General features: G+C 35.1%; 1 protein-coding gene across 2 annotated transcripts in view; it reads right to left on the bottom strand.

Moving 5' to 3' along the window:
- LOC149803170 (tRNA-splicing endonuclease subunit Sen54-like) overlaps window positions 1–24342 on the bottom strand; it is a 36728-nt gene extending 12386 nt beyond the window's left edge. The window contains exons 1-7 of one of the 2 annotated variants that reach the window (XM_089952791.1): window positions 24217–24342; window positions 14835–14999; window positions 12539–12602; window positions 10343–10426; window positions 7915–8063; window positions 4344–5632; window positions 50–110 (exon numbers count right to left, since the gene is read on the bottom strand). In XM_089952791.1, coding sequence (XP_089808917.1) covers window positions 50–110; window positions 4344–5632; window positions 7915–8063; window positions 10343–10426; window positions 12539–12602; window positions 14835–14999; window positions 24217–24233 — 1829 coding nt within the window. In that variant the 5' untranslated portion in view covers window positions 24234–24342. The remainder of the gene's footprint in view (window positions 1–49; window positions 111–4343; window positions 5633–7914; window positions 8064–10342; window positions 10427–12538; window positions 12603–14834; window positions 15000–24216) is intronic. The other variant, XR_016420148.1, reaches the window with a different exon arrangement.
- Between the last annotated feature and the right edge of the window lie 3331 nt (window positions 24343–27673).

The raw sequence follows: 27673 nt of genomic DNA, 5'->3' as shown, positions 1-27673 counted from the left end.
CATTTACAACCCAAACAATAATTCTGATACTACATAAATACTGCATTACCATTTACACATCTTGGTCAAATCAACCTCCTGGATTATCTGTAACTTCTGTAAAACTGCAGCTGAAATATATAAAGTTCACAGAGATGATGACACTGATATTAGAATCTTTAAGAATCAATGAGCCAAGCTTAAGCAATACAAGGCATACTTGGGCCTCTTATATGTGCATGAGTCTATGATGATAATTATGCCTTCATGTTTGGAAATTAGACCATAGAAAAATAGCAGATCTTTATCATTTCAAGTGTGAGAGATAGTTTACAAAGAGTTGTGTTGTTACAGTACTATATAACCATGAATGTGTAACTGAGATGTAAAGACAGGTAAGCAATACAAGGCATACTTGGGCCTCTTTTATAGCTTTACAGATATTTACATTTGTGTATATATGTCCATTGCAAAGAAAATTTCTGGAAGTTGAATACACATTTAATACACATTCTGGTTGTTGTTGTTGTAGTTGTTGTAGGGTTTAACGCCATTTTTCAGCACATGATAGGCTATACATAGCGGCCAGTATTAATGGTGGAGGAAGAACCCGGGAAAACCCCGGAAAGAACCACCGACCCACGAGAAGCTACTGGCAAGCTTTCTAACTTACCCACATTAGCCGAATACGAGACTCGAACCCACACAGACAGAGGTGAGATGGCAGTGATCCGTAATGGAAAGCGCTTTAGACCACTCGGCCACTCGGGGCCCATATACATTCTGGTAACTGAATACACATTTAATACACATTTCTGGTAGTTGAATACACATTTAATACACATTTCTTGAAGTTCAATACACATTTCTGGAAGTTCAGTACACATTTAATAGTTGAATGTAATGTAGAATTTAATGAATCAGGGTTGACTGAGAAAAAACCCATTAAAGTCTGTATTCCCAAGGTTGTTGAATACATTTCTAATACACTCATAAATATGCTGTCACCCAAGAGCACAGTATTTACTGTATATACTGGAACATCTTATTTACTGAACACCATAAATTAATTTTTAAAGTAATTTTTAGTGTGCACTGCATGTTCTGGGACACATCATTTTCTTTTTAGTCATAAGTTGTGGGACACCTTTTAAATAATTTAAAAATTACATGTCTGAAAATTCACTAAAACTTTAATTTTGTTTTTAAAACATATCAAACTATGTACTTGAGACAGAACTGTTTAATCCATGACAACATGATCTCATCAACTCAACCATTTTCCTGCACAGTTATGATCGATCCTTTTGGTACATGAATATTTTCAGCACTCTCATGTCATGAAAAAGTATCATTGGAGGTAACATATCCTACTGTGGAAACTGCAAAGACCAAAGTTAGATAATTTTTATCTGCACAAGTCATGTGAATTTTCACTTTTAACCTCTTTCCTACTGGTAGTCTGTCCAGGAATGAGATCAAAGTTTGCTGGAGTTTCATCCATGTTAATGATCATATTGTCTGCAAAATCATCTTCTCTTCTGTCCTTCACAAATTCAGTGAATGAGTTTTTTTCCTCCTCCAAATCTTCTGGGAGGTGCTGGGTCCTCAATGTCCATGCATAAAGGACTAGATTGTATCACTTTAAAAACTATTCCATTTTTTCAAAAAAAAATTCAAAATTCTTGAGAATAATGGCAAAAAGGAACCAAAGTTGGTTTCCCTATGTCGGCCAACTTTGTATTTCAAAAATAAAAATGGGCACACTTAAAAGAATCCAAAGTTGCCTTCTGGGGTCAGCTCAGTTTTGTAATAAAATAACCTTTGTACTTTATATCCTGCCGGTATGTTCAAACAATGTGTTTTATTGCTAGCTACCAGGTGTATTTATTCAACACCTGGGCTTCCGTTTGCTTTCTATCTGTAATCATAACTGATACAAATGAGCACTGATGTTTGCAGGGTAAATAGTATACACGGAATTAATAGAGTACTTTTTAGAACCCATGCAAGCAAAATGATTGTCATTTGCATTCACAGCGAATATATTGTCAATTGCACTCACAGTGAATATATTTTCTGCTAATGATTTTTATTGGTGAGATACTGTTAACCTGAATATAATACACTCTTGGTTATTTAACATATTACACCGTGTCATTTGTGATTTTGATGATCCAATTTTCAGTCTGATGACAGTCAAACCCTTGTGGACAACAAATAAAATTCATTTCTTGATATTTACATCAATGACCAATGTATTGAGTCAGCCGACTAAAGTGATACAAACTATGCATACATATACCAGATATATGGAGTTCAAGGATATATTTTTGTCTTTAATAAATTGTTCATGAACAAAAATGTGAATAAATGATAACAGTAAAAGGTTAGTTTCTTTCATTTTATTATCAAATAACTGCTTTATTTATCTATTTTATTGTAGCATGAAGTTGGGGGAGGGGGGAAGGTATGCAAATTGGAAACAATTTATTTCATTTCCTAAGTCTGGGCATATGGGACAGAAAAAATTAATTATTTTATCATGTCCCAATTTATATATATATATATATATATATATATATATATATATATATATATACATATATATATATATATATATATATATATATATATATATATATATATATATATATATATATATATATATATATATATATATATATTAAATATGTTAGTTATCCACTGCACTTTGCATCAAAATCATGTATGTGTGTGTGTGTGACTTGGATTTTTAACATAGCTTTAACAATGTTTCAATCATATCGCTATGATGTCTGCAGTGTGACAGTTTATAGTGATGTCTAGCACTGGGGCATCATGCTGCAGACATGTAGCATGATGTCCCACCCAGTCACATTATCCAGACACCATGCTGATCACTCCTAGCACTAACCTCTTAATGTTGAGAGCCAAGCGAGGCAGCTGTTAATACCATTTTTGTATGTCTTTGGTATGACTTGGCTGGGGATCGAACCCATGACCTCCAGCATCCGAGGCGGATGCTCTAACCACTAGGCCATCAGAGTGTTCCAAAATCGTGTAAATATTATACTGTGTTGTATATTCTTATTTTCAAATAACCAGAAAGGAGATTATGGGATGGATTTTTGTGCCAATTCTACATGAAGTACATTCACTGGCGACGGAGCAGCATACTGTTGACATCTGCAAGTGTTTTGCTGTTCTGCATTGAATGTTTGAAATCCTAATGTGGGAAAAATATGAAGACTTTCAATTGCAATGATCAAAAAGACACTATGGAATATAATGTTTATTTCATTTTGAATGCAGTAAGGAGTATGTAATTGCACTTGGAATATAGTCGAAATTACAGTACAATTTCGAAATGCGTAACCAGGCTTGATAACCTATGACATGACTCATGTAATTTGGATTTACACAACTAAGAAAGTTGTTGTTGTAGGGTTTAACGCCATTTTTCAGTACAAGATAAGTTATACATGGCGGACAGTATTAATGGTGGAAGAAGAACACTGGAAACCCCCGGAAAGAACCACCGACCCAAGAGAAGCTACTGGCAAGCTTTCTCACATACCAACATAGGCCGAACCAATGACTCAAACCCAAACTGACAGAGGTGAGATGGCAGTGATCCGTAACGTTGAGCGCTTTAGACCACTCTGCCACTCAGGGCCCATAACTAAGAAAGTACATTTTCAGAAAATTAAGAATGTTAAAGTATATTTGTTTGCCATTCTTATTACCAGCTAAAGAAGACAGTTTATGCCTTGTCACTTGGATGTTATTTGTAAGGGCCCTTTCTGGCGTGTATAGCTTGCCTAAATCTGAAACACTGTATCAAAAAAGTTAATGTGGAATGTGCCAAAGCAGCTGGTATGTGGCAGTCCACGAAACATCTGCTTTAGTTCATTCAGTTCGTTTACTTCATCCACAGACAAATAAAATAAATCAAAAGTGCTGGCATCTGCGTCCATTGTTTATTTACAATGGAAAGTAGTTCTTTTATTCACGTGAGTTCAATATCATAAAATACTGAATGATTCTGACAATGCAAAATTAAGGGACAAAAACAATGAGCATATAATAAGAACCTATAATGTAACTAGTTTAGCACACCTTTTTGCCTATTGTTGGCAATTATTTTATGAATCTGAAGAAAAGTCATTATTTAGATTCTGTAGCATTCATGATGGGAAATGGTTGGGCATTTCATGCAAGCTTGATATAACACAGTTTTTTGCAAGAAGCATCAAAACAAGTGAGATCAGCCTGTTTCTGTCCATAAATTCTGCACTGAAAGTCTATCCCATATCAAATACAAATGTCTATTTTTCTAACACTGGGCAAATATTACCTACCAGTAGACACGGCTTCCTCTGGCCTGACAAGAGGCACAACCTCTTCACTCTTCTGCCAGAGATACTGTACTGGAGTGGATCCTGAAGCATCAACTTCCTCTCTCTTAACACACTCCCTGTACTCTTTCCAATTCTGGGCCTGACCTCTGAACTTTGCCCGCATGAACTCAGCATAGGAAAAGTCAAGCTCATATAAATAGGGAATGTTTTGTTCCTTTCTTGAGTCTCTATTCTTTGATTTTCTTTTGTGATAGTTCTGAACATCAAAAACCAAACTGCTGTCTGATAGAGTTATATCTAAAGGTAAAAGTCCATCATCTAGCCTTCTCAAAACAAGCATATCTTTTCCTCCTATATCTGGAAAGATTACATTGTAGTGAAGGTTTTGATTCAAGTCTGACCCATAAAATACTTCTAGTGAATTGTCTGGTTCAACTGTTTGAAGATTCTGGGTATTGGTCGTATTGTGGCAAATTAAATTGGACCATTTGTTCAAATCATCTGCTCTATACCATCCCCGATGATTCCGCATTCCACAGACAGGTGCTAATTTATCACTTTGAGTATCTAAAAGGTTACTGATTCCACAGGAACCATCTTCTAAACGATTCAGAAAGTTCTCCATGGAATGTGATTTTGGATTCTCATCAGGATACTTATATTGTACCTCTGCAGCTGATGTATCACAAATGGGTTCCTTTTTATCAACAAGACCTGATGTTAAACCCTTTCTATCCTTGCTTACATTAACAGATTCAGTACATTCCTCATTTACCTCAAAGCATTTATGTCTATCAGCACCAACAACATCACACACATTATTATTTTGTGATGTATTTACTGAATCATGACTCTCCCCATCTAAACTTTGACAAGAATTGCTTTCATTCATTTTATTACCAATGCCATTACATGAAGTGATGTCAACTGATTCATCAATTTCCTTATCATTCTGTAAACATTTGTATTTGCTTCCATTTGTTTCCATGGTAACATCTATATCCACAGTAACACTTGCATCCATGGTAACACTAGTCCCTGTGCTTTGGTCTTTGGCACATGGCAAATCAGTCAAGAATTTGGTTTTCTTTCTTGCAGACACATCAAAATTCTCAGCTGTTGTATCAGCTTCCTCTAACTTAGTTGGAATATACATTTCTGATGAAGTTTGTTCCCCTGATTTTTTATCAGAAGGATTCTCTTGCTTTTCTTTTTGTTTTCTTTTCCTCTTCTTTTTATTAGCATACTTGTCCAGACCAAGTTGCTTTTCATATCTAGTAAAGTTCAGTCTGAAAAGAATTAAGTGAGAGAAAGTGTTTTCATGCTGAAATATCTGTGATTTTGAGGAATTTAATGTCAAAAAAACAATTCTTTCAAATGATATCACTGTTGACTACAATGCAACAAGTCTACGTCCTTTAGTAATGAAACTGACTAGGTGCTAAACTTTACCGATTCTTAAATTTCAAACCTATTTTATCATTAATAATTTTACTCCTAGTTATATTTGTATATGATAAATGATTGTTTGTATCAAGACAAAGTTCAATGATATTGAAACAGTTTAACTATATATTTTGTAGGTTTCAGTCTGAGTTTAGGTTTTCCAATCAAAGAGTTTTAACAATACTGGGGCCTGGCCTTTTTCTATTGTCATGAAACTGACATGCCACTGAATTATACAGGCATTCTTAAACTCTAATTCAGCTTCAAATAAAAATAACTTATAACCTCCTAGTCAGCCCTTGTTTATGACAATATTCTTTTTATTCTGAATTATTTTTCATTCAGTGTCCTGTAGTACATAAGTTATTGACCTTGACATGTAAGGGTGAAATTGAGTAGAGAACAGTTTGTTCAGCATTCTACTCAACCAACACTCCCTCGAAGAAAGGTTGATTATGTTACATGCCAATGACAGTGATACCAGCTCTGGATGAATAATAAAAGTTCTTCTACACATTATATTGACCAAATAAAGTGATAAAAGGCAACAGGATGGTCTGCAACTGAAGAAACATACCTTTGTGCCTAGATAACAATAACTTTTAAATTACACCATACTTACTCATAGCTGCCAACCTTCCAGGCTCACAATTAGTGAAAATAGGGATAAAAAGTCGTGAATTTGGACATGAATTCGTGAAAAATACCATGAAAATAACTCCATCCACTCTGACCACTCCATCCACACCGACCGTCAATACTACACTATATCAAGTTCGAAAAATAAAAATAAAACACTACATATATGCAGAAATATTTATCAAGACATGATACCGTGGCAGACTTGAACTTCCTCAACTGCTTGATCGTAAATTTGTTTTCTAACAGTTCCGATTTCTTGCCTGCTGGTTGATCTTGGGGACTGAAGTTGCTGAAAAATTTTCTGCAGCTAGGGAGGCCCTAAAGTCTATCTTATTTTTCCTCACTAAAGAAAATACTCTTTCGCTGTCACTGTTGCTGTGAGGAATGCACAGGAGGTGCAGCATTTTTGGTTCTTCCACAGGAAAATTTGGAAGCGATTTTCGAGTCCGGGAACATTTGATGATTTGTCAGAACAAATGTTTAGCATGGTCTCCAGCTGATAAAGGTTAAAAGATAGACTGTGTTCGACAAGAAAACTCACAAATAATGCTTCAGCATTGGTAGCCTGCAGGTCTTCCGCCAATGGTTTAAAATATTCCAGAGCTGAAATCTGCGAATTCTTAATTTTCCCAACTTCTACGAGTTTTTGCAACCGACATTCTTCCTCACATCTAGCTACCACACATCGTCTCTGCGAAGGTACACTGAGTGCAAAAAGCATGAATGAATATCAATGTTTAACGGCAGAATGCACGGCCAATTTTTTATATATTCCAAATTAAACATCACTTTTTGAGTAATACATTTCTTTTTCCTTGGTGGTGAAGACATTTTCAAGATCTTATATGTGATGCTGAACGGTAACTCAAATCAGTGTTTTGACGCATGCACGGAGCAAATTTTTTGTTAGGCCCCAGTTTCTTTCAAAGGCATTTGTAAAACTACTCTTATACATATAGATTAAAATAGGCTAAAATGCTTGTTACCGGGCAAACTGTACTAATCGGCTGTAGATCTACTAATATCGTGACCAGCAGTACCGAACCGTTTCGGCAACTGCGAATATCACGACTAGCGCTTAACGGGAAATCGGTTATTTTATTAAAGATTTAAAATAATTGAGGATTGGAAAATTCGTGAATTTTTGGCTTACGGCGTGAATCCGTGAATCGCTGAAAAAGTCGTGAAATTCACACCAAATTCGTGAGGGTTGGCAGCTATGCTTACTGCATTGATGCCAACTCCAGAACAATTTGAAAACTCTTCTACCTCTAATACTACCAATAAAATGGGATAATACCATTTGCAATGACATTTTAACTAGTTACATCCCTTTGTACATGGATAACATTAACATTTAAATTATGACTACCAGTTGATACTGATGTCAACTACAGAAGAAATGAATAGCTGTGCAAAAGTTCTTGTGTCTCCTATATTATAAAAGTGAGAGAGAAACAATAATGATGTTAAGTGCAGTTACCTCCCCTGATGCCTGAGGACAACATAACCAATCCTACGTAGATGTGAATACACCTGATACTGCTCCAAACTCAAAGAACCAACCAGGAAGAATGTATAGGCCTGCTGGAGACTGATGGGAAGACCTCTGTACCACACCTCCAGTACACTCTGGAGAAAACAATTTTTATTTAAAAATCCATTCAAATGACATGAAATGCCCCATCAAATATTATGCCAATGAAAATTTTGTTCAACAATCATAGGCAAAATTACAAGCTGTGATGACCAGAGACCATATCTCCTGCCAGACAGAACTGTGAGAAGTGAAGGACCATTGTGGAGATATAATGATTTTGACAATAACATCAAGGTCATGTGCTGTAGTTTTTAATAATAATAATAATAATAATAATAAAAATAATAATAATAATTTTAGTTGTTGATGCTTTAATTGATGCCGCTATATCTGTGTGTTTGCTACTTGATTAGATGGAGAATGATTTCATTTTTATTCATTCAAAAGTTACACATAAAAAAGAAATTGTAACTGGGTATTATTTAAACTGATGAATTTTTCTAGTCTTTATGCTAACTGATGACTATTTACCAAACACTATGATATGATGTGTAAGATAACCACAATTACTATACCAAGCACGAGATTTCCTTTAGTATGTTCATTTTTCTGATGGAAAAAAAAAAATACAGTGAAGACTAATAATGGTAATTGCCAAGATAATATTTGATTGCTCTGGATGACATTTAGTAGATGTCACAAATTTATACAAAATGCTGGGCTTCATTTTAATTCATGGCTGTGTGAGGCTTTCATAGGTCATTGCCACTGCTGTTTATAGCTCAATGATCATGCACATATGATAGGTCCAGTATAGTATACCTGTATAGAGGGCAAAATGAGTTACAAAACTGCAGTTCAGCCATGGAGTTTGGATACATTTTTTCTCTGACACTAATTTCACCAAATATATGTTTAGTTATAAATAATTATCCTTTTTACATAGATTTCTAGTTTAAAGATGAGTTGGGGTTTTCCAACAGTTTTCCAAGTCTCCAATATTCAACACGTGTCCAACAGTCTTCCTATTTTCAATGTTTTTCCTGCTAAATTCCAACAATATGGTATTTAAGTCCCTTTAAAGATCAAATTGGAAACCAGCAAGCTGGTGCACAAGCAACAAAACTACGGAGCATCTGAAAACCAAATTCACTGGTTATGTACAGCGGCACAACAGCCAGACTTGAAAGATTTATAGCAAGACATGGGTGTCCACTTTAATTATTTATTTCAGTTTCTGTTTGTAATTTATTTAGTGACTATTCTTGAATTAATTTTATCGCATTAACAATTTCACTAATTACTAATTTTAAGATAATTTAAACTATAATTTCATTACTTAACTGTAGAATTTCTATATTTGTAATTATTTTACTACTACATTACATCTGGGCTTCATTTTCGAGAGTTTGAAATATTACTCAACATTTAGTTCCTGTCCTCTGGGATGATTTGTTTACAATATCCAGCTGTATCAATGTAAATGAGTTTCCCCTGATGTTGGGATACATATCAGTTCCTTTGGGTGATCTTTGTTGCTGTTTTCCTGCCACAATTCACCTCCTTCTTATTAATGTGTGTGTGGTCATTGAATGAATCAATTTTCTCTTCTCGTACACAGCTTTTACTAATACTATTTATGTGTAGTAATTGAATGAGTCTATTTTCTCTTCACATACACTGCTTTTTCACCTCTCTGGTAACTGGTAATTTTGGCCCAAGTTACACCAATGGATCATTCCCTGCATAACTAAAATTTTGTTTCAAAATGTTCAATACAGATTCTGATCTAAATCTTTTTCATATAAATAATCATACCATATTTGAATAAAAATATGGAATTTTCATTATAAATTTTCATACCAAACTTGTTTTCCATCTATTACCATATATACTTGTTTATAAGTTGAGTCCTACTACAAACTTAACAGTTCCAGATCTGCCATCACAGAATACACCAGCAGATCTGTGTCTGTACAGTTTATTAGGAGTAATCAATAGAACAGACAACACAGACTCTGCTCTACAGGCACATAATGCTATGGCTGATTGGATCATTGTTGTCAGTAGTTTGACTCACCTTGTAAATATATACAGTAAGTTCTTCGTATGTTTTTAATTGGAAAGAAATTTATCACTGTGGAATAGACATGATGGGACAGGGCAGACAGGCAGACATGGTTAACAGTGTATATCATCACCACTACTACTAAATCTTTTGGATTCGTAACAACCAGGCTTCATTCTCTCATGGAATCACAGAGCCATATCATGACAGTAATGAAGATAATAATTAGTCATTTATTCTTATTTCTGTCATTGCTATTATTATTATTTCTCTTATTCTTCATTCAAACATTTGGTGACTTACAGTTTCCATGAGAAACAAAGCTTCCTCTGGATACAGCCATTTTCTCTTCACATCTACAAATCCCATGTGGATCCAGAATTTGCCCTGTGAAAAGATACTTATGTGGAAGTTCTCTGCAAGCAAAACTGATTTGCAGTTAAGAGTTCTTATGGCTGAAATAATTAATGGTCTAATGCAGATGTACACCAACTATACATGCTGTCTCAATATATAAAAATACAATAAAACGCAATTAATTTTAATTGATCCTAACATCAGAAGCATAATCAAATATAAGACATCTGTATGCCGTTGTCAAATAGACTGTATAGATTTACAATACATACAATAACCCCCATATAATTACATTTAGTTACAAGCTTTTCTAACCAACATTTGGACTGTTTGAAACCATATCATGTGACTCAAAAAGTTTGAAATTATTGGTTCAAAACATCAGAAAGGAACAACTTTCAGTGCACACTGTCCAGGTCTCTAAATTTAGCCAGATGGCCACATAAAGACTAACTGATAATCATATGCAGCCAAATTTGCTTGAGAGTTAATATTAAATGTTGGTTTGAAAATCTCCAAAATAATAGATTTTGGTGTATGCATGTAAACCTACATGGTTTCTAGATTCTCCTGATCATATTTCAATTATATATTTGTGTGCTCTTTGTCCATAGTTGCAAGCAATGGTGAAGATATAGTTCTGATCTTTATTTACTTTCCTATAATTTTTTAAAACTAGTCAAACTTATCACAACAGTGGATTTATACAGTGACCATATGTTCTCAATGGCCATTCTAATTTTTCCCATCAAATTTCCTATATTAAAATCATGTATATAATGATCTTTTGCTTTCTGTGGTCAGTAGACAGGTGTTTCTGTACCAAGTAATGGTTTCTCTCTGAAGCAAAATGACAGCTGCTGCTCAGTTTATACAAACTAAACTTTTATCTCAAGGCATATCACATGAATCAATATGTAAACATCTCACTTGCACTTGCCATACTCCAGTCACATTGTCAGTGTAACTCAAATGCATCAAATCGTAACACTGAGATGTTTTTTTCATTAGGGGAGAGGGTCTAAGCAACTTGTTTGTTGGATTGTGGGAAAATGAGTCATGTAACATGTATAATTCAATATCTAATTTTACCTGCCTTAACTAAAGCTATCTCTGATCCTAAAAGTGAATATCTGAGGAGATACCAGTTACATCTCTTTTCATTGGGGTCAGAGGTCTTTTAGTATTTCTGAAACTTGTCTGTATATAAATGGCAAGAAAAGTTCCAATTTATGTTTCCCTAACAATAGCTACATAAAGCTTGTTTCATTCCCTAATTTTCATTACAAGCCTTTCACACACACAGACTGTCTTTTGATCTACACAAGTTGAGCAACAGGTTAATCCAGACATTTTTTTATGTTTGCACAGCTGTTTCTGAGTACAATTATTCAAGCTAGCTGAACAAAGCGTCCTGTTTTCATTTCACAGTTATGCATAAACTGTAAATTTATACAATAATGGCATTGGTGTTTTGTCACAAAACAAACTCGGATCAGTGACCTTTTTAAAGAGGCAGTGATGATTTAATTTATAGGCTAGATTAAAGTGAGCAGGATACCGTAATCTTGTGTGGAACATGAATTTGGTAGAGAACAACATACATGTATTTAATGATATTGCTAAACTAAATCTGTTGATCAAATATTATTAATAATAATAATAATATTGTATTAGTTATCATTATTATTATTATTATTATCATTATTATTATTATTACTACCACTACTGCTACTGCTAATTATAAGGATAATTGTTTTTGGTGCATGATATCTGTTCAAAAACCCAAAACCAATTTGAAATGTGAATTTGCTTATAGGTCACCTGTGTACAAAGACCAGTGTGGCTATTTCCGTTGGGTAACTGCTATTGATAGGTTTGACTGTATCTGTAATTGTAAGAACTGAATTGCATATATTACCAGATTCATTAAGTTGTAAAACTTTAAATCAATTAACACACAATGCATGAACGTCCTTCACTCTGCTAGTCATTCATGTAGTGTGTAATCATTAATTAAGCGTCATGACTTTCTGTATCGTCTAAAATGTGAAGTTCAAATCTTAAAATGAAAAATATCCAGCAGACTAGTTTACTGATTGCTGATTCAGAATATATATATATAACAGAAAACTTAATTACCTTTTCTTTTTCAAATTCAACCAAACGTTTTTCTGGAATCCACTCTCCTTTCACCAGATCTGACCTGCAAAAAGAAAAAAAGCATGTCTGACAACGAAGTCAAGAAGAAGGAAAATCTGCATGTGCTTGGCAAAGCTTAGACAACCTGAATTAAACTACAGGAAATCCTTTCAAAATGGTTACGGATAATTCATCCCCAATGATTTCTTTCTGGGTTGGGATTTTAGGCTTGCTTAACTGACAACTGCAAGTTGCTTTGCTGTGGAAAAAGTAGTTTAATATTCAAGGCAACTGTCCAAGGAACAGTTGGTATATAAGCTATGTCACTGTAAGTCACATAAAAAACATGTTAATGAACTTACACGACAGCAAATTTCATTTTCAAACAGATGTCATTTTATAAAAGCCAACAGGACAGATAACCTGTTTATGCACAAACACAAAAATGAATACGCAGTAATAGGTTCTGAATAAGCAATGGGATGTGAAAGAATTTTTTTTTAAAAAACAAATTGTAAGGAAAGCTTTTTTACTTTTTAACTTGATGGTATTTTTCTACCATTCTCCGAACTTTAATTATAAAATATACTTCCATTATTACAAACAATATTCACCTGATAGGAATAGTATTCAATGAAAATCCTTGAAGTAACAGCCATTACATGGTGACTATTATTAGTGTACTGTAGTATTACATTCTGAAGCATTTAAAGGTTACTACTGAGGATATGGTAGATGTTTACCTCTATGGATACAATTTAATATGGATGTCTGTATATATGGTTAATAGGATGAATGTCTATATGGATAAAGTGTGTGTGCACAGATTTTATATGGATAATTGTATGTATGGATACAGTTTAACAGCACTTGAGCACAATTCTGGCTATATTGCGCTGGATGTAATCTTGCAAAAATGCTAAAAACAAAAATCGTACCAAATCTCCAGAAAGATGAGAAGTTCCCAACAAAAGTAAATATGCACATTGAGACAAAAGTAAAAATGTTGCAAAACTTCTTAACAAGGGCAAACAAAACAAAGATATTGGCAAAACAGTAAAATCCTTAAAATACACTATCAACCTTGTCAGCTGGAACATAACCACACGATGCATTACGAGGCCAACAGGTGCCTCCAATGGTCAGAATAGGACCTGACAAATTTTAAAATCACCCAGAAGAAGAATCTTTAGGCTCAAGTGGAATTAAATACCCTATAAAAGATATTTAATTCAGGTGATATTTAATTAAGGTGATATTTAGTTCAGGTGATATTGATTCAGGTGATATTTAATTCAGGTGATATTTAGTCCAAGTGATATTTAATTCAGGTGATATTTAATTCAAGTGATATTTAATTCAGGTGATATTTAATTCAAGTGATATTTAATTCAGGTGATATTTAATTCAAGTGATATTTAATTCAAATGATATTTAATTCAGGTGATATTTAGTCCAAGTGATATTTAATTCAGGTGATATTTAATTCAAGTGATATTTAATTCAGGTGATATTTAATTCAGGTTATATTTAATTCAAATGATATTTAATGTGATAATTCAAGTGATATTTAATTCAGGTGATAATTAATTCAAGTGATATTTAATTCAGGTGATATTTAATAAAAGTGGAGTTCAATACTCAACAGAAGGTATCTAATATGAAACTGTTGGCTAAAAAAACTTTTAATTTTCTTTGTTGGGGAGTAATTTATACTTATTCTCTTTTGTTCAGGATTTGACAAGTTACATTTTTGCAAACTTGTGGAGCAAGTCATTACATCATTTAGTAGCTCAATGAGTTACCCGAATTCAACATTTGGTAGCCCACCCCTGTGCTCTGAGCACAAAGTCTATAAGACCATGTAGGAGAAAAAGGTTCATAAATGAAGTCATAATCCTGCCAATAGTGTGACTGGGTTGGATTTTATAAAATACTTGGGAAAAACAAGATGTCAAATAAAAATAAATTCATGGGGTCTCAGCCCAGAAAGTCAAGTGGTAGCACACTCATTTTGCCCCTCTGTTGTTCCTGGTTCAAGTGCAAGCCCCAGCACATGTGAGGGAAATGTGGTCACTCATCCAAGGTAGGTGGTTTTCTCCAGGTTCTTCAGTTTTCCACACCATAAAAGCCCTCAACATGCCAAAATCATAGACAATGAGCACTGTTAACTGTGAGACCTGACATAAATAAACAAAGTTCACATAAAAATATAAGCAGAAATCTTACAATCTCTCTTTGGTGGTGCAATGGAAAACAAAAGTATCAGATAAAAATAAACAGGCACAATACTCACGATTTTTCCACCCTTGGTTCAGATAATGCTTGCACTCTTTCTTCATAGAATTTCTCCAGTTTCTTGGCCTGCAACCAGGAGCCATCTGGGGCAAAGTCCTTTACTCCTCCCTTTTGAGGCAGAGATTTGTCAAGTGGATTCCTAAATCTGAAAAGCTCTTCACCACTGTGGAAAAGAAATTATTTCAAACTATTTAGTATTATCATATATGCTGCTTTGTTCCAGCAAGAAATTATTTTATTTCGAGAGAGACTGAGAGAGAGTATAAAAAAATTAGATGCTACATGTATTTGTTTATTTATCTACTGGTCTATGGCTAGTAGAGCTAAATAGGAAAGAAAAAGAATTGCCATAGATTTTTTATTTAAGTACTCAAAGGACAGATGGAAGTGTAAAACTCAGAGTTGATGGATGTGCTTGATTTGTATCAAGCTGGAAAACTGTACACCATTTACAGTGACATGTTCCTAATATGATTCCCTATGTAATCTGATTCCTCTGCAGACTGGCCAAACGTTTTGGCCCCAATATGACCATTCTAATAATAGCCCCTTATGTAATTGGATTTCCTCTATAGTTTGGTCACTTATTGTGGGGGACCACTCTGGTGGCCTAGTGGTTAGAGCATCAGATACGGGAGATTGGGGGTTCGATCACCAGCCGAGTCATACCAAAGACTTATAAAAATGGTACTAAGAGCTACCTCGCTTGGTACTCAGTATTAAGAGGTTAGAATTAGGACTTGTTGGCCTAGTGTCAGGATAATATGACTGGGTGGGACATCATGCTACATGACTGCAGCATGATGCCAAAGTGCTAGACATCACTATAAACTGCCACACTGCATATGTCATAGCGATATGACTGAAAAATTGTCAAAGCTACATTAAAAGTCCAAATCACCCCCACACACACTTACTGTGGACATCTAATTACCAGCCCCTCCCCTCTTTAACTTACTGTACAGACTGACCACATATTTTTTGGTCCCAATAAGGCCATTTTAATAATAATCAAAACTCTAAATGTATATGAAGGCCGGAAGTTTTGGTTTTGACAGTGTCCAACCAAGGAGTTTCACTCTACCACAAGCAGCACAGGCAGACATGTAAATATAAAGATCAGAAAAAAGGATGAAAGTTTGAGAATACAAGGCACAGATACATGTAGTTAGAAGAACAAAGTCAGACAGACAAACAGGTGGGTGGGTAGGTCAGTAGGCAGGCAGACCGACAGATAGATAGATTTTCTGCAGTGTTAGCAAAACATTTGCAAAGATTCATACTCTTTGATCAGACTAATTTTATCATGTAAGAATAGCTCCATCCTATGATGCTTAACTGGTCATTATGGCATTCTGACATGCAAGTGGCCCAGCATGACAGGAATATATCTTAGCTGGTCATTCTGGCATTTTGACATGCAAGTGGCCCAGCATGACAGGAATATATCTTAGCTGGTCATTATGGCATTCTGACATGCAAGTGGCCCAGCATGACAGGAATATATCTTAGCTGGTCATTATGGCATTCTGACATGCAAGTGGCCCAGCATGACAGGAATATATCTTAGCTGGTCATTCTGGCATTTTGACATGCAAGTGGCCCAGCATGACAGGAATATATCTTAGCTGGTCATTCTGGCATTTTGACATGCAAGTGGCCCAGCATGACAGGAATATATCTTAGCTGGTCATTATGGCATTCTGGCATGCAAGTGGCCCAGCATGACAGGAATATATCTTAGCTGGTCACTCTGGCATTTTGACATGCAAGTGGCCCAGCATGACAGGAATATATCTTAGCTGGTCATTATGGCATTCTGACATGCAAGTGGCCCAGCATGACAGGAATATATCTTAGCTGGTCATTATGGCATTCTGACATGCAAGTGGCCCAGCATGACTTAGCTGGTCATTCTGGCATTTTGACATGCAAGTGGCCCAGCATGACAGGAATATATCTTAGCTGGTCATTATGGCATTCTGACATGCAAGTGGCCCAGCATGACAGGAATATATCTTAGCTAGTCATTATGGCATTCTGACATGCAAGTGGCCCAGCATGACAGGAATATATCTGCAAATATATATTTCCAAGTTTTAAGTGAATTTCGGTTTTTTTATGTGTTGTGTTGGGGAGGGTATTATAAAATTTGAAATTTGGGAATCAACATTAGTATCAGTTTTTAGAGTAGGAGAGTTTGGGAACAATTCTGAACCGCACTAAACTTTTGATCTTGAGATTTGGGCATACTGAGAGTTCAGTTTTGAGGTTTTAACAATATTTTCAGGGTCTAATTACTACATAAATAACTGATGGCAGACATAACTCATTGGTGGTGTTTTGGTAAACTACTAGGTAGAGAAACCCACATGGTTAATCATTAGAGATGAGTGCTACTTCCAAATATACATGTAACAGAAATCTTGAGTTGTTATTTATAACAACTACCTTGTCATCTAGACATTGGTGAAATGAATAAAACAAATTTGGGAAGCAGATGTTAATCAAAAAAGTTTTGGGAAGCAGACTTCGTGTCTTCTCAAGAAACTGTGAGACAGACCATGACATCAGCTACATATGGTGGTGATAGTAGACACTGGTAATGTATAAAGGATTCATAGAAAAATGGGGACCTGAAATGGCCAAGTGGTCTAAAGCACTCGCCTTTACCAATCACGGCAATCTTGCCTGTCAGCATGTGTTCAATGTGGGTACATTAAGAAGCTTGCCAGTAGCATCTCATAGGTTAGAGGCTCTTTCCAGGGTTTTCCGGTGTTATTCTTCCACCAGTTATGCTGGCCACCATGTATAGCCAATCATGTCCTGAGAAATGGCATTAAGCCCACAAGAAGAACAGCAACATAGGAAAATTTAATAATAAGCATTTACATAACAAAAGCACATGGCACATGTAAATGCAGAATAATGGTTCTGATATAGGTACTGTAACAAGTTTGCAGAGGAAACAATTATGATGTATTATGAACTAAAGATGACCCCTCTCTCCCTCTCTTTCTTAATTTGACCATAACTCCATACAAACTTGTGCTTGCCCAAGCTAAATTTGAACTTGCCCCAGGATATCAGCAGGTGGATTTGCCCATCCTTACCTTTAAATTTAAATAACAGCAAATTGTCAGTTTTACATTAAATTCAGTGTCATTCTAAATTTTCATGCTTGCATTATGCAGTATAAGAGTTTCTGCATGTGAAATTCGAAATTCATGCAATGCAGTGCTCAGAGTACCTGGAAATCTAGAACCATAATGTCGATTAATGATGATGATGACAGTTAATGTAAGCATCAAAAACACCATCATGTTTAAGGTAGTCTGCTCTCATAAAAGCAACATTCTATCCATTATCATTACATTATGACATTATGGATAGAATGTCTTCTGTTATTGATGCCAGGGCTAAAAAAATCCAATAACCAGACACCTGGGGCCCCACCAATTTCAGATCAGGCTTGTCCTATGTAATAAGTAAGGTGCCCTTTGGGTTTGTTGAAAACAATTTGCCTGAAAAAACTCGGATTGCCCTGATGAAATGCAGAAATGTATTTTCAAGATGTCGACATACCTGCCATAACATGATGCAACTGATTAAAATCAGATTTCCACTGTCCAACATTAAGTGGAGATCTGATATTAATCAAATTGTAACATGATGTGTCATGCTATAAACATGATTTTGTAGTTGTAGTTGTTGTAAGGTTTAATGCCATTTTTCAGCATAAGATAGGCTATACATGGCAGCCAGTATAACTGGTGGAGGAAGAACCCTGGGAAGAACCACCGACCCACGAGAAGCTACTGGCAGGCTTTCTCATGTACCCATGCAGACATAGGTGAGACTCAAACCCATGCAGACAGAGGTGAGATGGCAGTGATTTGGAACAGTGAGCACTGTAGATCACTCAGCCACTTGGGCCCCCCATGATTTTGTACTCTTGAAGCCCCTGATACATTCATGTTTTGAGAAAACATAATTTTCAGTAATCTTCACAAATAAAAAAAATAAAAGAAAAGCCACTTTCAGATTGTGCCTGTCACATGCAGCATGTATAAATGTGTGTGTTCGATTTAGATTTTTAATGTAGCTTTAACAATTTTTCAGTCATATTGTTATGTTGTCTGCAGTGAGACAGTTTATAAGGATGTCTAGCACTGGGGCATCATGCCACAGACATGTAGCATGATGTCCCACTCATTCACATTATCCTGACACCAGACTGACCAGTCCTAATGCTAGCCTCTTAATGCTGAGCGCCTAGCAAGGTAGCTGCTAGCACCATTTTGATATGTCTTTGGTATGACTTGGCTGAGGTTTAAACCCTTGACCTCCAGCATGTGAGGTGGACACTCTAACCACTTGGCCACCAGACCAGTCTGGATAGATGATAAACAGCCATGACTGGAGCTGATGTAAACCTATCCTTTAAGCTTAAAGACCTAATGATGTTTCATACCTGAAATATTCTCAGCATGTTTTTTATTTTTTAATGTTTTTCTAATTTTGTGTTGTTTGTTTTTGTAATAATATGATTATGTTTCTTATCTTATAGGTGTTGTCTAATGTTGTAAAGCGCTTAGAGCTTCTAAAGATTAGGCGCTATACAAAGTCCTCATTATTATTATTATTATTGTTATTGATGGAGTTTTACTTTGTGAAGCATGCCAGAAAAAAATATGGGGGGGATTAATTACTTGCACCCACTGCAAACAACATCAGAGATCTCGGAAATGCTTAATTACGCGTATTTGGATGCCAATTTTTGATCTGGGATGCAGAAAACCACTGAGGTGGGAGTCCTCCATACACATGTAATAGGGTAATAGGTGTGCAGCAAAATTCAAAGACTTGCCAGTCCTGCTTCAGCCACCTGCTTTGTGGGAAAATGTGCTGACCAATTAGATCTGCTGATATTTACAATGACAGAATTCAGTTACTGAAAGACCCCTTGATACATACATGTTGCCAAGTTATAAGAATACATAAAAAAAGAACATGATGAAATAGCTGAATGGCAAGTTCAAAGGCTCTGACTGGTGGCCGGGTGGGAAAATGTACTGATATTTACAGTGATTGAATTCAAAGTCAGAAAGACCCAGAGATGTACATGAGGTCATCTATAAAAGAACATCAAATAAACAACTTTATCTTTCGTTATTGTGTTCATTTCCAAATGTAGCAGAATAAGAAGTGCATGTGACCTTAGAATCAAGACATGTTGAGACTTAGATAAAATGCTATTTGTAAGTGGGTGACAAGTCTCCTAAAAATGTAAACTTCGCCTTCTTCTGTTAGGAATGTGAAAACGACTTCGCCCTGTGATTATTTAAGAAGTACATTGACTGACCATACCATACTTTTTCTAAATGCCCCTCACCTTAGCCTAGTTAGTTCTAGTGTTGTAGCGAAATGTATTCATCAAGGCATTAGTAGCTAAGCCTAGTTTTTATATCAATTACGTTGACAAACTCTTGCCCATTCACAAGCATTATGTTTTGTTTGTTGATTGACAATTAACCCTTTTCCAAGTAAGGTAGTAACTATCAATTTCCTGCATGCTATCATCTGATGATAAAACATACAAACTTGTGTTTTAAGATCAGAATCGGTGATCTGGATACCGGTATATATAAACTGCCTCTTATACACTATTTCTTCATAAAATTAGTCTGAAACTTTAAGTGAACCAGTTTGCTAAGTCTGGGATGTACCAGTTTATTAGATTGTCTGTTTTCTTAAATCATTGGGCAAATATATTCAGAAAAAATATACAAATCATTGAAACCAAAGCCTAGGTATTATTTTATTAAAGATTTAACTTTAAAATGCAAATCAGAAACATATGGGACAAATCTATGTTGTGGAATTTGCGAGATGCGCTTTAAGGTCTAAGCTGTTTTCTGACTTGACATGTATTTGCGAAAATAAGGGAAAAAACAGCAAATCAGATACTATTTATTTGCCTAAAATTACTACAAGTACGTATACAAATAAAGAAACCATAAATTTGCAATCTTGTCAATGGACTGTTGTAATGAAGCTATATTATAGTGAGTGATTACATTACGAAAACCTCTCCATAAAAAACAGATGCACTCATGTCTGTGTTGATTCTGTAGGAAAGAAGGGACTGCAACTTTTGATGGTGGGACTCCTATTTTTACCAAACAGGAGTCCTTGACTCCTAGTTTTAAAATCCTAGCAAGACCTCTGAACATAATGACATACATCAACTCAGTTCTGACCAGGATTCACTCAGAATCCAGCAGAGAAGTTTGAACACCAGGACTATCTCTAGTGATTGTAGTGATCAACACCAATGAGACTTGCATTACCTTCAAATCCCCTACTGAAATCTACCTATTGAATTTATCCTTTAATTGTAGCAATTGCAACATTGTGTGACAAATAATATCAGAAAAAGGGATAAGTTTGGGCATATGAAAATTGGAGTCTGGGATTATGGAATTTCAGTCAGGGCTTGTGATTTTTTTAAAAGTCACCAGCCCTGGGAGTGTGGCTAAAAAAAGTTATTTGAGCAATGGATGTAGTGCTCTAATAGAGACATGACATAAAATGATGTTGTGACCTCTCTTATTAGATAATGTGTGACCACAATATATATTGTCATTTAAATGCAAGCACAGACTGCCCCTTGAAGCATAATGTGTCCTTCATTAATTTATTGCATTAACTCCATGGATTAAAATTAGATGCTGATCTGCTCATGAGTATCTGTGCTGAAAAGCAGAATCTATGGTACCCCATTGTGAATCAAGCACTGGGCTCTGATGCTCATTCCAAACGCACTGCTGAGTCCATGCTAATTGGGGTTTTTTTTAAACTCTGAAACTGCATTATGTGAAACCAATTTTTTTTACTAATAGTATATGACAAACTAAATAAAATGTATCCAATCCATTCTTGTATTATGTCTGGCACAGTATGCCTGCCAATGGGTATCTGCCCATGGATTATAAAATGAGCTATTGGGTACCGGTTTAGTTCATGTCCAAAAAACATGTTTCAATGTACAATCAATGATTATATCTGTTGACAACAGAAGTGAGTGACACACAAAATAATGTGTATAGCTCAAGGCTCTTGTCATGGGACTACTGGCTACAGCACATGTGTACATAACACAACAACGACCTGTCAATAATATTTTTTGCTCAGCTTGAGAAGTGGGGCTTGAGAAGATGGTGAAGCAATTTAAAATCAATTACTTTTTAAAATTAAAAGTGGGTAAAACATCAAGCATGTGTCATGCATATTTAATTTAAATTATTTGTTAGTTGTGTTTTTTTAAATAAATTTTATTATATGCTGTGGATAATGAAACATTGTATCTAGTGCCTGACCATGTCCAAAATTAGTGACAGTTTTGGCAAACAACTCTTTTTATTCAGTGTGAGAATCTTTATCTTAAGCCGAGTCTAGACTAAGTGATGAGTGTCATGTTTTATTGTAATTTTGGTGAAGGACCTTCTAATTTGAACTAATTAGGATCTTCCTAGAACAATGTATTTTTGACCATTATCCAGTGTCTCTTTTTACATCTCAGTTTAAAATATAAATCTTGTTCATCTGAAAATTAGTCAATTGCTACTTTCGCATGGAAGAGTTATGTCAAAAGATTTTTAGGATGGGTAACGCTGAAAAGAAAGTTAATTTGCTGGTTAGATTCAGTTTATTAATGGTAGTCCTCAGAGTTATGTGCAAGTATCTTATCGCAAGGTTGCTGCTTTTTAATTGTGTGGGAAAGAAAAGGTGAAAAACGACAGTCAGTCAGCAAGACGTAACGCACTCCTTGTGTATATTTATTGTAAAGATGCACTCCTTGTGTATACTTATTGTAAAGATGCTGATATTTATTTTTTCTTGACTTCGTCGTTTTTATGGACGAAAGTAGTAATACGATGTAAGATGTATCACGTTATTTATGTTTTAGACTCCCAAAACAAAAATACTAGTGTCGCTGTGTTACTGTAGGACTAGGACGAAATGTGACACTCCGTAAATGAATAGCAGAAAACTCGCCCCATGGAGAACTCGCCTTGGGAGAACTCATCCCAGGTGTCAGGAAAATGTCGTCCCACTTCGCCTGGAGAAGTCGCCCCAAGGATCATATATAGTAATTCTGAGATGTCACCACATGGTTGTTAAGGCTTTATTTACTGTTGTTTTTAACTTATTAAATCTATAAAATTTGCAATTTTTCAACTTTTCCATTAGATCAACTCCACTTCTGTACTTAACGAAAAATAAGTGTTATCTGTCCCTTTTGCTCTGATCTTCAAATTAGATGCATTTTAATAATATTTGTAGAGATAGTGTTATCAATATTTTTTTTATTACATTTACATCTAAAAATGAAACATGCACCCTAGATACAGTATAAGTAAATTTAATCGTCGGGTGAAAATGATTTAGGCAATCAATAAATTTTTTCAGTTCTTCAGTTGAATGCTTCCAGATCATAAATATGTCATCTATAAATCTGAGCCAAAGAGATGGATTAAACTTTTCATTTTGAAGAAAATCCTTTTCTAATTCACCCATGAAAGGAAAGAGTATGAAGGAGCCATATTAATACCCATTATCTATATGTAATTTGTATTATTAAACTGAAAATAATTATTTTCCAAGATAAGTTTTATTATTTTACAAATATCTTCACTAGATAGTGAGCTATTATTAGGATTAGGTCTTCGATAATGTTTGTAGTATTTTTCATCATTTAATTGACGTTCAACTTCTTTAACATAGTCATCTTGATTCATAATAATAATAGTGTTTGGCTTATCATCCTTTTAAATCACTATACTTTCGTCATTCATTTTATTATATAAAGACTTAGTTTCATCCTTAGAAATATTACTGTGATATTGCTTTTTATGATTACCAGTTAATATCTCTTTTGTGATCGCGTATATATATATATATATATATATATATATATATATATATATATATATATATATATATGGATCACGTAAAAGATGATCTAATTCTGTTATATAAAATTTGGGGTGACTTAAACCAATTGGGGCGACTTCTCCAACCACTCTGGGGAGACTTCTCCAGATAAGTTGGGGCGAGTTCTCCAGGGCGAGTTCTCCGCATACCTCCGTAAACAACTGAGGCTACTCATGCTTCTCCTAGGCGTGAATTGTTTCTTGTTATTACTCCTGAACATTCCATATAAATTTGACTGAGAAAAAGACAAGCTGACAAATCAATGTAAATAGTGAAATAGATGCATTAGATGGTGACTTCGTGAAAAGTTTACAGTAACTAATCGGCTAAAAGTCATTGATAAATAGAGAAAACTATATATTTGTCAGTTCATATCAAACCTCAAAGCTGTGTGCATGATGCAATATAGTTTCTTGAGCACGTGGTTTGCTACCGTTTTCTGATCAAAACCGATTCATGATCATTAATCAAGGGCGCAGACATATTTGAAACCGGTACTATTAAATACCGCAAAGACGCGCAAAGACGAGCAAGACACGCAAAAATATGGCAAATACGAATACATCGATATTTTAAACTGAAAATATTTAAATAAAATATTTTCCGTTGATACATAATTTATAAAATTAATATATGAGAAGTAGAAATGTTTGCTTTGTCTATATGTTAATAGTTCTTTTCTTTAAATATCATTTTGCACTCAACATTTTGTAATGAGTTATGCTAGATATTTAATAATGCATTTTGTCAAACAAGTGAATCTTCTTATCATTATGGCAATATATTTTCTGTCATTTGAAACAGCTGCAGAAATTTCTTTGTGAGTATATATTTTATATGTACATATAGTAAGTACTTGAAAAGTGAAGTGCACAAAGATGGTGCAGAGACATTATACTTACAATATTGGACAATATTTACAGTTGATACAAAATTTGTATAAATAGATATATACGAATCAGAAATGTTTCTTTATATTTGTATGGTAATTGTTCTTTTCGTTATATAATGACATATTTACACTTATGGAAGTTACTTTTCCTCTCCATTTTTCTTATTGACCATGAAATGTCCTCGTGTAGCTTTCTATCAATATTTAATTATGGTACTGTAAATGTTGAAAGAAGGAATAAGACATGCAAAGGCAGAGCTAAGACAGGACAAAGATGGTACAAAAATGTTATATTCTTCCAATATTGGAAAATATTCTTTTAAAACTAAATATATAAAAATAATAAAAGTGAAGTATCATAACACCGTACTTCTGATAGTAATTTATTTTCTTCTAAGCAATCATGTATTCTTTGATTTAATAAGTAATAAACAATTTTACATCGGCTTTGTTCATGTTCTTACGACAATTAAATACTTTTGTTTGGTGATCTGTGTAGTTCATATTTTAAATTTCAATCCAACTCTGGTGGGTCATCTTTTGGTACTACTGACAGACGGATACTGTTCAGATACTTTTATAATTTTTACCCCTGAATTTCTTTTGCACAGTACCAATTATTTTATTGACAATAACGATTGCATCCATTATTGATTATATATTTTCATTTGTGATAATTAATTACATATTATTAATATGGATCATTACCCGTTTCAAAATAGGAAAGGTTAGAATTTTTTAAATATATTTTAAAGTGATTTATTGCATAAATTTATCAGTGTGTCATCTATTACATACTACTTTGTGGATTCTTTTGTTAATATTTACATAACATGTTTCTGAAAATTAAAAACATAAGTTTCAATACTAATTAAAACGATGCATTTTGAACAATATTTAATAAACTTAAATCAGTGCATTGATATGTTACCATTTGAATTCAAACAAAACAATAATTTAAAAACTTATATTTTAGACAATTTGGGCTTAATAAATTCACAAGAGCAGCAGGGAGGGCGAATCCTACAACTTTTAGGAAGCCTCAAAAAGCAAATTGAAGCCTTTAAAAAAAAATCTGCAGACAACTTTTAGAAGCCTCCAAACGTCGAAATGACGCTTCGTTGTAAACACAATTGTCGCCGTCGTTGCTGCGTTTTGTTGTCGGCGCCCTCCCTGCCGCTTCCGTGAAAACCCAACCGAGGAAATAAATTAAAAATTACTTATACCAAATAATGGTACACTCAGAATCTTACACAGCTAGACTAGCCAGGGAGCGAGATGAAGCACTTAAAAAATATATTCCTGTGAAGGAAAAGTTTAAAAAAGATGTGCAATTACAACAACAAGCACAAATTGAGTACGCAGCTGAGGCAAAAGAGTTATTTAAACCTGTCACTGCAGTTACTGAAAAAGTTTTAACTGCTATTAGGGGACCAGAAGAAGGAAAAAGTCTTATTCAAGTATTAAGAGAAGAATCCGCGCCACCTGGTAGAAAAAATGATTGATCTCAGATCAAGATTTACCGAAGCGGGTATAAAACGAATTGAGGCATTTGAATTGACAGATGCCCACAGTAGGTATGATTTTGGTAAGTTTGCTGCCGAAAGTCATCAGAGTAGAGATACATTTTTAAAACCCGAGTATGTTAAAGGTGTAAAGAAAGATACTTGGGGTGATTGGTTGTATAAAATAACTAAAAATATTTGTATTATAGACAAAGAAGATGTTGGTTATCCATTTTTTGTTAATGGAATAAGAGAATATGATAAAGAACAGCGAGAACGGCAAAAAGAAATACGAGAAGAGCGACTGGAGGAAAAACGGAAACGGCAAAAAGAAATACGAGAACAGCGACAACAAGAGAAGGAAGAAAGAAAACAACAAAAAAAGAAAAAAAGACCCTTCGCCGTTGCAGGGAGACCTTTCACTTCCTGCGCCGCTGCAACAGACAGAGAAAAAACGACGAGGAAGGCCCAAAAAAGCACCAGAAGCAGTAACAGTACCGCACGTAGACGTAGCTGATCTTCCGTCACCGACTTCACCTTCGGCTTTCTTATATCCGGGCCCACAACAAGGACTTTCTTCGTCTCCGATTCTTTTGCCTCCCCTGCCTCCGTCTTCGACTCTACCACCTTCTGCTTTGGCTTTATGCAAATCACCGCGTATTCATGCAAAGAAGAGGGCTTCCCCATCCTGATGTGACTATTGGCCTAGATGATGATCTGGCTTTGGCGTCTGGGAGGGAGTCAAGGGGTGCACCAACGCGGGATGATGATGTTACCCCATTGACTGATGAGGAACTTGGGCGATACCTAAGGGAGTATCACGACAAGTCGCCGCCTACTGGCAGCGTTTTTGGAATCCCTTGCCCTGGTAATATTTTCAATGATGTGTCACGGTTAGAAGTTCTCATAGGAGGAAGACGTGCTGGAAACAACTCCCCGGAAATAATTAATGAAACTGCTGATATTTGTCGGCGATTATTTCAAGGTGGTGTTATGGATGCTAACATATATCAAGAACTCGTCGATGAACTTGTTGAAAGCGATTAGATACATGACAACAAATAACATAATATGGTTATGTACAACAGTCACTACACGCCCGTGCAGGTTAGAGCAGTAAACTCACGATTACTATTTTATAACGCAACTTACGGAGATGGACTTGGTGAAGTAACTCAAAAATTATTTGCAGGGTTAGCACCAAAATTGGTCCCTCTCGCAAAACAATTATTAATGAAAGCCATTAATGTTGTTCGTGAAAAAGCTCCTGGTGCAATTGTTGGCGCTGCTGGTAAAGCACTCTCAGCAATCAAAGAAAGAATAGCGCGACTAATGAAACGCAAACCAGTAAAATTACCAAGTACCGAAACCATGCCGGCGGAAGTCAGTAAAATAATAAATCAGGCTGCAAATCAAAAACTAGCGGCGCTGGAATCTGAC

The sequence above is a fragment of the Sinohyriopsis cumingii genome, chromosome 3 (genome assembly GCF_028554795.1).
Source record: "Sinohyriopsis cumingii isolate HCF-2022 chromosome 3, ASM2855479v2, whole genome shotgun sequence".
In the NCBI taxonomy this organism is placed as follows: Eukaryota; Metazoa; Mollusca; class Bivalvia; order Unionida; family Unionidae; genus Sinohyriopsis; species Sinohyriopsis cumingii.
Note: the sequence above shows the minus strand (reverse complement) of the source record. Positions and strands in the feature narration are given on the sequence as shown.